This window comes from Chroicocephalus ridibundus, chromosome 24 (genome assembly GCF_963924245.1).
Source record: "Chroicocephalus ridibundus chromosome 24, bChrRid1.1, whole genome shotgun sequence".
NCBI classification, from domain to species: domain Eukaryota; kingdom Metazoa; phylum Chordata; class Aves; order Charadriiformes; family Laridae; genus Chroicocephalus; species Chroicocephalus ridibundus.
In genome coordinates this window covers 2,141,251-2,150,492 of record NC_086307.1, presented here as the reverse complement: position 1 = coordinate 2,150,492, position 9,242 = coordinate 2,141,251, and the positions used below count along the sequence as shown (strand labels likewise).

General features: G+C 60.3%; 2 protein-coding genes across 3 annotated transcripts in view; both read left to right on the top strand.

Annotated features, from left to right (window-relative positions):
- The first annotated feature begins 561 nt into the window (after nt 1-561).
- ATP5MC2 (ATP synthase membrane subunit c locus 2) lies at nt 562-3,025 on the top strand. Of its 2 annotated transcripts, none has more exons than XM_063358972.1 (5): nt 562-625; nt 1,617-1,698; nt 2,233-2,310; nt 2,533-2,693; nt 2,779-3,025. In XM_063358972.1, exons 2-5 carry the CDS (start codon nt 1,660-1,662, stop codon nt 2,891-2,893), a joined length of 393 nt encoding a protein of 130 aa, XP_063215042.1. In that variant the 5' UTR covers nt 562-625; nt 1,617-1,659; the 3' UTR covers nt 2,894-3,025. The 2 variants fall into 2 exon arrangements, with proteins under 2 accessions (XP_063215042.1, XP_063215041.1); XM_063358971.1 differs by having other exon boundaries at nt 565-634.
- A 604-nt stretch (nt 3,026-3,629) lies between these two features.
- The window catches only part of LOC134526776 (cyclic AMP-dependent transcription factor ATF-7), a 69,371-nt gene continuing 63,758 nt past the window's right edge, over nt 3,630-9,242 (top strand). Inside the window, exon 1 of the mRNA XM_063358967.1 lies at nt 3,630-3,732. The gene's annotated coding sequence lies outside the window, so the exon portion shown is untranslated. The remainder of the gene's footprint in view (nt 3,733-9,242) is intronic.

The following is a 9,242-nucleotide window of genomic DNA, read 5'->3' as shown; positions in this document are numbered from 1 at the left end:
GCCGGGCCAGAGGCACGTAAACACCTGCCCCCGCTGCGCACGCGTGCCCGTAACGCGTACACACACGCACACACCTGCCGAGGCACGTGAAATCCGTGTACGCGCTGCACGCCCCCCTGCGCGCTGCACATACACACACACGCGTGCACACCCTGCACGCACGCGCACACGCGTGTACACACGTGCACACACGCGCCTGCACTGCACACACGTGCACACGCGTGTGGAGGCGTGTAAACGCGTGCGCACACTGTACACACGCCCACACACGTGTACACACACACACACACACACACACACACACAACCCCCCCAGCCCCGCGTCCCCCTGTGCGCCCCCCTCCCCGCCGAAACTGCGCCCGCAGCGCCCCCCTTGGCCGCCAGGGGGCGCAGGGCGAGACCCCGCCCCCTCCAAGCCCCGCCCCTCCCCAGACCCCGCCCCGCCCCGCCCGCCGAGGGCGCGCGGCCGCCGGCCCCGCCTCCTCCCGGCCAGCAGGCGGCGCCGCGGGGAGGGTGGGGGGACGCTCTAGGCGGCTGCCCGCCCCCGCTGCCTCTCGGTGGTGCTTCCGGGCGGCCCTTCCGGTGGCGCCTGCGCACTCCGCGCCTCCGCGACCTGCCCGCCGCCGGTACGGCAGGTGAGGGGGAGCGGGCCGGGGCCTGAGGGGGGCAGCCCCGGCGGGGGTGGGGGGGACTGACACACGACACCACCCCCTCGGTGGGGGAAAGGGGAGGGGGAGAGAGGCCCCCTCCGGGTGGGGGAGGGGGAGAGAGCGAATAGAGACCCCCTCAGGGGTGCAGGAAGGGAGGCCCCCCCTCCAGGGGCGGGGGACAGCGGATAGAGACCCCCTCCAGGGTCGGGGAGGGGGGAGAGAGAGAGAGAGACCCCCTCAGGGCTTGGGGGGCGGGGAGGGCGCGGGGGTGGGGGACAGCGAACAGAGACACCCCCCCCTTCGGGCGGACACAGGGAAAGGTGATGTCCCCGGCCCTCAAGGAGCTGGTTGGGGTTGGGGCATCCCCTTCCCACTCCCCCCCCCCCGAGTTTTGGGGCGAGCCCCCCCCCCCCCACACACACACACGGCATTTGGGGGTGACAACCTCCCCACCCGAGTCTTGGGGTGACCCCCGCGCTGGTTTGGGGTGACATCCCCTCACGCTGCCTCTTGGGGTGACCTCCCTCCACGCTGGGGCCTCCCTCCCCTCCCCCCCCTTCCCTGTGCTCTCTCCTGCCGCTATGACCCCCGCCAGGGCTGGGGGTCACCAGGCCGTGACCCCCTTTCTCTGGCCGCGGAGGCAGGGCTGAGGGGGGGCCCCGGGGCCTGCCCTGCCTGATGGGGACCGGTGGCCTCGTGAGCTCCCGTTGCCCCCCAGGAGGGTGAAACCCCCCCCAGGACTCCGTACCGGACCCCAGATTCCTGAGCGCCAAACTGCCACCGTGGTGGCACTCAGCCAGGAGCTGTCACCTGGGTGACGAAGACGGGTCCTGCCATTCCCGCGTGGCTCAGACCTCCTGTGTGTCCCCAAGTCCCCTGCCCGTCCCAGGGGACACCCCGCATCCGTGAGGCTGGATCCCCAAGTGCTGTGGCTCCTCACGCCCCGGTGTCTGTCTGTCTCTTCCAGCCGTGTCCCGCGCGTGTGTCCCCGTGTCCCTCCGTCCCTCGCCATGTACGCCTGTGCAAAGTTCGTCTCCGCTCCCGCGCTAGTGAGTAGTGACAAACCCCTTCCTTCGCCCTCGATGTCCCCTCTGCGGGATGTGTGGGGGTAACCCTCCTCTTAGGGACAGGGGGAGAGGTTTGGGGACACTTCGGGAGGTTTAGAGTCACAGTGGGCCACACCGAAGGTGAGCGGAGCCCCGAGCGCTCAGTGGCTCTGGTTAAAGATCGTTTGCTGTTCCTCGATGGTTACTAATTACCCACGGGGAGGCAGACTAAAGCACCTTTGGCTGGGTGCCGGCCCCGGTGACACGCAGGACCCGTACGGTGACACCTGTGGCCGTGGGGTGCCTGTGGTGGGGCTGTGGGGTGCCCTGGAGCTCCACTTCGGTGGCAGGTGACAGGACAGGCTCTCCCAGTTGTGTGCTGCCGGCTCACGGGGCGCCCCGAGGGGCTGAGCAGGTTCGGGAGGTACCAGAGGTGGCAGCGGTGGCCTCAGGGGACCTCAGGGTGGAGTTTCGCTGCCCTGGGGGTGCGCAGGGTGGGGGGGTCCAACCCAAATCTGAGGGTGTTGTGCCTTGCAGGTGAGGAGGAGCTCGCGGGTGCTGTGCCAGCCCCTCTCTGCCTCCGTGCTGAGCATCCCCGAGGCCCGGACGGAGCAGGTAACGCACGCAGCTCGGACTGGGGGGGTCGAGGGGGGCCGGGGGGTGCTGAGCACCAGCCCTGGGAGGGTTGCGGGAAAGCAACTGAGCCCCCCGCTTCCTCTGGGGCTCCCCAGGAGGCTGCGGGGAGCTAATGGGGGGGAAACTGAGGCCCTGGGGTGGGTTTGGGGTGGGGTTAATCCCCTCCCACCCCCCCCACTTGCCCACCCTCCCGTCCCCCAGGCGCGGCCGGGCGCCCCCCGGGCCATCCAGACCAGCGCTGCCCACCGGGACATCGACACCGCCGCCAAGTTCATCGGCGCCGGCGCCGCCACCGTGGGGGTGGCCGGCTCCGGCGCTGGCATCGGCACCGTCTTCGGCAGCCTCATCATCGGCTACGCCAGGTCAGGGGGGGTCCTGGGGGGGGAGTGTGGAAATGGGGGGGCCAGGGGCTGTTCCCCCACTGAGCGGCCTCTCCTCTCCCCGCAGGAACCCCTCGCTGAAACAGCAGCTCTTCTCCTACGCCATCTTGGGCTTTGCCCTCTCCGAGGCCATGGGGCTCTTCTGCCTGATGGTGGCCTTCCTTATCCTCTTCGCCATGTGACGGAGCCGGTGACAGTGACAGTGGCAGCGCCAGCACCCCCCACTGTGCCCCGTTCCTCGCCCGGCTCGGGGACGGGGGAGACCCCCAGCCCTGCCACGGGCGGGAGGGGAATAAAGACGGTTTGATAACGGGGTCTGGGCTCCTCGTGTCTCCTTAGTGGCCCCGTCCTGTGTCACTTGCCCGTGGCTGGGGGATGGCGTTGCCCAGGGGTCACCCTGGGGAGGTGGCAGTGTCCCCAGAGGGGATATGGGTGCCTGGAGTTGAGCCCTGCTGCCACCCTAAGTCCTCAGTCACGTCCCTAAAGGGATGGGGACAGCCGGGAGCCCTGGGGACAGCCGGGAGCCCTGGGGGCTGCAGCCTGGGCTGTCACCTCCGTGTCCCCTGCCTGGGGACGTCACCCCCTTGGAGACACCTCAAGCGGGACTGGCTGCCTGGCAGCCCTGGGGCCAGGAGCTGGGGTTTCGGGTGTTGCTGGCTGTTGGGGTGGGGGTGCCGGGGGTGTCCTGCTGTCCCCGTGTCGCGGCGTCCCGATGTCCCCGTCTCGCTGTCCCCCGCAGGACGGCGGGCCCCCCGGGCGGCCTCTCTATCCCCCCGGAGGCCTCCCTCTCGCTGCCCCACCTCCCCGAGGAGGCGTGTCCGGCCACGCCCCTCCGCGGCCAAACCCCGCCCCCCGAAGCCCCCCATTGGCCCCGGCGCCGTCACCTCCCCTCGGGGGGGGTCTCGCGAGAATCTCGCGCGTGGGGAAAGAAGGAGGAGGGAGGGGAGGGGGGAGCCCCAGCGCGAGCGGCAGGCAGCGCGAGGCCCCGGCGGCGGCGCGGCCCGGCCCGGCCCTCCCTCAGGTAACCGGCGGCGCCCGGTGCTCGGTGGGGCCGCCCCGGGCAGGGGGGAGGCGGCGGGGGCAGCCCCCGGTGGGGGGCGCCGCGGGGAGCCCCGGCCTCTCCCCCCTCCGCCCCCCCCCCCACCCCCCCAACTCTCCCCGAGTTTTCGTGAGGCAGCCTCTCTCTCCCCCCCCCCCGCCCCTTCGCTGAGTGGCGGCGCCCTCCGGCCAATCGTCTCGCCGCCAGGGCTGGAGTGGCGGGCAGCGCAGCCAATGGTGGCTCGGGGAGGGCGCCGCCATGGGGTAAGCCCCTCCCCGAGTGGGCGGGGCTGGCGGAGGCAGCGAGGGGCCCGGGCGGTGCCTGAGGGGGGGAACCCGGAGGCCCGGGGGGGCCGGGATGGGGGAAGCCCGGGAAAATTGGGGGGGGTTGCGGTGGAGGGAGGGGGAGGTCATCGAGATACGGGGCGGCAGGATTGGGGGGGGCCACAAGGGGAGGGCGTCTGGGGAGGGGGCTGTGGGGTGAAGGCCTTGGGGGGGCGCTTGGGGTTTATGAGGGGGCTTTGGGGGGGGGGGAGGGTGTTGAGAAGGTCTTGGGGTTTGCAAATATGGGGGGCGTTAAAGAGTGGGGAGGGTCTTGCCGTGGGGTTCCAGGGGCTGAGCCCTGGAGAGGTGCTGGGGAGTCTTGAGGGGCTGTGGACGAGGGGGCCTTGAGGGGTGGGGGAGCTTCGGAAGGTGAGAGAGAATTGGCGGGGGGGTCTTTGGAGGTTGTGGGTATGGGAGACCCTTCAGCGTGTGGGTTCTGCGGGACCCTGGGGGCAGGTTGTCCTGGAGGGTGGCAGGTTTGGGGACCTCAGGAGCCTTGTGAGGGACCCTGTGGGGCCCCCCTGAGGTGCAGGTGCTGGGGGACCCCTTTGATTGCCCCGGGACCCTCTGGCCTCCGGGATGAAGAGGGGCTTGGGCTCGGTGTGGTGGCTTGTGGCTCTTTTGGGGCGGCTGGGGAGGATCCAGGCCTGCATGTGGGGGCTCCCAGTCACAAGTAGATGAAGATAGGGTGTGGGGAGGTTGTAGGTGCCCATGGGGGGCGGGTGGGGAGCAGGGTGTAGGTTGGTGAATGGCTGTAGGTCTGCAGGGTGTTGGGAGCTGGGGGTCTCTCAGCCCCGTGCAGTCCCAGGGGGATCAACAACTCCCAAGACGTGCAAACAGGAAGGAATTAGAGAATTGAGTAGTTTCTACCAAAGTCTGAAACAGTGGTTAATTCTCTCTGGGGGACTTTGAGAGCTTGAGCTTCTGAGAACTTGTTGAAGCGGTGAGGTGTCACCGTGCACTTGCTCGTCTGCTGCTGGCACTGTGCAATCTGTTGCCTCTCAGTAACTTCGGGAGCACAACCTGGGTCCTGTCTCAAAGCTGTTTCGTTCTTACTGCCAGAAGCGTTGGTACCGAGTCCCTCAGCCTTGCTGAGGAAAAGAGATCGGCTGGTTCAGGTGTGAGATGAAATGTGTGTGACAACAAAAACTCCTTGTTCTGCTCAGCTTTCCCCGTTTTGCTCTTTCTGCCACTTTCTTTGTCGCCCCTTCTTCAGCGAGTCCCATCGTTATCTTTCTTTACGAAGTTATCTTTCCCTGCTCAGGTCCCTCTGAAGACCATGTTTCAATTTAATGTTCAGGAGTGCAGCATAAAAGCGTCGCCAGCACTTCAGTGGACTTCCCAATTTATTTTGCCTCACTACAGTGCTTGTTGGGCAGGGACTTTATTCCGCCAGCAGTGTTGAAGGGGTCGTCTAGTTCTTTGCAAACTGCTTTAAAAATAGTCGTCACTAAAATGCAGGCATTTCTGGAGAGGAATTCAGCAGCGCTTCTGAACCACTGGTTTTGTCGGACAGGGTTTTTCTTGGGGGGGATTGGAGTTTTCTCAACGGCGACTAAGAATAACTTCGGTGTTTGAATGTGGAGGAGAAGTTTGTGGGAGGTGGATTCAACAGCCAGGTTCCCCTTTGGAAAATGAGTAGGTTTTTAACATCCTCGCTCCCTTAAAGCCAGAGCTCGTATTCACCTTCTGTGACATGAGTGGGGTAATTAGCGTTGCCAACTGTAATCACTTTGTGGGCTGGAGGGTGCTGGAGTGCTTGTTTGCTCTTCCTGTTTAAAAACAAACAAACAAAAAAGGAGTGGGTTCAGCTGGTGGAAGCAGCAATCGACCTGTGAGGTTTGGAATCATTACCTGCGGCCGGGATGGTCTTTTCTCAGGAGAGTTGTTTTATTTCCGATCCTAGAAGTTGGTTGGGAGTTGAGAAGTGGGAGACTGTTTTAGTATCGGATAGATCTCGGTGCTTTGAGAACTTTAATGCAGCCATGAACTTCCTTAATTGCGTGCCAATCCTTTGGTTATACCTAATTGTAGTGCGTCAAACGCTTCTTCTCCCTTTTGGCACTTGCCTGTCAACTAACTGTAAAAATTATCACATCCACCTTAGTTACCGCTTAGCCAAACGAGGCGTCTAGTTATTTTAATCTTTCCTTGTAAATCAATCCCTCCAGCTGCTTAACTATATTTTCCTGAATGCCTTCCAATTTGCCAATATCCTTCTGGTACCGAATAGCTCGGAGTTGAACGTGGTTTGCATCCGAGTGCTGGAGACCGGGGCTTTCCCTCCTTGCTCTCTGTCTCCTGGGACTGTAAGAAGGAAAAGCTGAACCCAAACTTTGGGAATATGTTAAATCTCTCACTTGCAATTTGTCTTTAACTTAGCTTTTCCCCATGGAAGGGTATTTCTAACATTAATTTCTACTTATTCTTGCTCCTATTTCTGTTTTCTCAAGGTTCCTTATTTTCCAGTCTTCTCCGGCGTTTCCCACTGTATGTATTTAGTGCTCTGGTATTTTTTTTTTTTTCTCCCCTCTGTGTGATTTATGAAGATGTCAGGTGAAAATGAACTTGCTGTTGAGCCTTGCTGAGTGCCGCTGTTAGACACACAGCCCACCTTGGTACGTTGCGAGTGTTACTACTCTCTTTAAGCTGGTTGACGGGGCTATTGCTCATCTGAGGTAACTTGGAAGCGCCGTACAATCCGTGTGGCACAACGGTGATGGCGTAGACGTGCCACGGGGGAAGATGGCAAAAATAAAAGGACGTGGCTCAAAAAAAAAATCCAACTTCTCATTAATGTCTTTATTTCCCGTCTCTTCTGAAACCCCTCGGAGCCCAACTGGAGGAGGCGCTGACTGCGGAGGACCTTCTCAGGGTGGCTAAAAGGGGGTTCGTGGCTGTGGCACGGGGCAGGCAGGAGATTCCCCTCGCCCATTTTGGAAGATGGGGAAGTTTGAGAGAGGAAGAGCCAGTGGATGGTTGAGGGGAAGAAACCGAATCCTCCTTCCATCCTCCTTGAACACGCCGGAGCCTGTTTGCGAGGTCCACTGGTTTGCCGTGATGAGGAGCTGGAGCCCAGCTGAGGGTGTGCAGCGGGGATCAGGGCAGCCAGGACACATCCTCAGAGCCGGTCGCTGCCTTTTTCTGATGAAAATATCTTTAAAATGGCTTAGTAAAATACGCTCGGCTTCTGGCAGGCCTCGTCGTGCATGTGTTGTTTTTTGCAGCATGTGTTTGTAGAGGATCTCTGGGTTGGATTTTGTTTTGGACTCATTTTCTGCTGCATCACATGTGATGCTTTCTCACGTTCTGTTTGGTTTTATTTATCCTTCTGACTTTCTTGAGGGTTTTTGGTTTTTTTTTAATTTTTTATTTTATTTTTTCATTGCTGGCACCAAGAATTGAGGCCAAATTTCTAAAACCGCTCTTCCCCACTCATGTAGCACCCAACTACGATGCGTTTGGAGAGTAAATGCAAGGGGAAAATATTCTTTTGTAAGAGACTTTCAGGACTGGGGAACTGTTGCTTCCTGTAACTTAATTAATTTATTTTTTTTCCCCCCATTTATAGTAATCTAGTTTCTCGGTTTTGGTTTCGAGGAACTTGTAAGACAACGTGTGAACGCTGAGGAGCGGAGGCTGGGCGGGGATGTGAGCAAGGGGCCCGGGTTTCCCTGGGGAGCTAGAAATGGGCCCTGTTTGGTGTCGAGGTGTGTGGGAATCTGCCTGTAGAAACTAAACCAAACGCACGTTTACAGCCTCGCTTCCTCTTGAATTTGAAACTGAGGTTTTAATCAGCCTTGGCATCACCATAGTTGTCACATCTTTTTGTCTGGCTGCTGAATTCCACCATCGGGTTACTTGAAATCCTCAGCGAATCTCTTAATTCTGTTCCTTCTGCCAGATGGAAAAAGTGAAGGTTTGGCCTGGGTGCAGTCTTGTGCTGCCGGAGCAGGAGTCCGGGGCTGGCCAAGCTCTATCTGTGGGCTCAGCCCTCCTCCAAGCGATGCTTGTGCGGGCGGGTAAGCTGCAAGACCAGCCCGTGGAGAGGACGTATGTTGGAGGACACCAAGATCTCCCAATTTAGAGCCCTTGGAGGTGCTGGTGTCCCCAGAGGTTCCTCTCCAAGCTGCTGGTTGACATTGGTGCACTCGGGTTCAGTCTCCCTCTTTAGAGCTGTTATTTACAGTGTGTTTTGATGCAATTAGTCTCGGCTCGTGGGAGTTTGGCTTAATTGCTTCTCCAAAGTCCAATTTCATAATCTTCCAAGAGCTCCTTGCCTTTTTTTCTTTTTTCTTTTTTTTTTTTTCCCTCACCTCCTGATATACCTGGCGGGGCACATGCTGATGGAGAAGTTGCCCCACCGCAGCCCGTGTAGAGCGCAGGCTGTATTTTAATGCATGCCAAAGTTTGACTTTTGTTTTTTTGAAATGTGATAAATTCAGCGCCTCAACCGAGTCCCAGCGCGGTGTGGTTTCACCGAGGCTCGACCTAATTTTAATGCAGGCTAATTATTTAGTGGAGCGGGATTTTTTTGGCTTGTGTCTCTTCCCTCTAAACTCGTTGGTGGCGAGAGGCCGAGCTGGCCGGGGTGAATTTTCCTCTCCCTTTCGCTGCCGTACGTGAGCAGGGGCTGCCATCCCGCGTGGGGACAGGCACGGAGCGGAGCTCCCCAGGCGACAGCAGCCATTTAATCAATTTTCCCGACGAAAGCAACGTGTTGGGATTGGGAACGGCGGTCTGGAATGCCGCTCTGCTGTCCCACCCTCGCACGAGAGAAGAAAGCGGCGGTGGAGAGGCCGTGCCAGCCGCTGCAAGCTGGGTCATGAATAAATAAAGCTCCTCTGCCAGCTACGGGACGTGCTGCCCACTGGGGGTATTTCTCTCTCTGCAGAGCTCTGAGCGCTCTTTGTGAGGCACGGCTACCGAAAAAACCCTAAAAGAGAAGCCGTACAAAGGCATTTTCCTCCCCTTCTCCCCCCCCCCCCCCCCCCCAAAAAAAAAGATGGTTGAAGTCCTTTAGTGTGAAAAGCGAGTTGGGCCGGGCATTCCAAAGGGAGTAAAGCTGCAAAGTTCCCCATTTCCCTGCCTTTCGGAGCCGCGCTGCTGCGCTTGTGGTGCTGCTCTTAGCAGAGCTCTTGCCCAGCTTTCTCTCTCTCTCTCTTTTTT

Coding starts and splice junctions, on each gene's coding strand:
- ATP5MC2 (XM_063358972.1), top strand. CDS start 1,660: ATGTACGCCTGTGCAAAGTTCGTCTCCGCTCCCGCGCTA. Junction 2,311..2,532: donor CCGAGGCCCGGACGGAGCAG/GTAACGCACGCA, acceptor CCCGTCCCCCAG/GCGCGGCCGGGCGCCCCCCG. Junction 2,694..2,778: donor CTCATCATCGGCTACGCCAG/GTCAGGGGGGGT, acceptor CTCTCCCCGCAG/GAACCCCTCGCTGAAACAGC.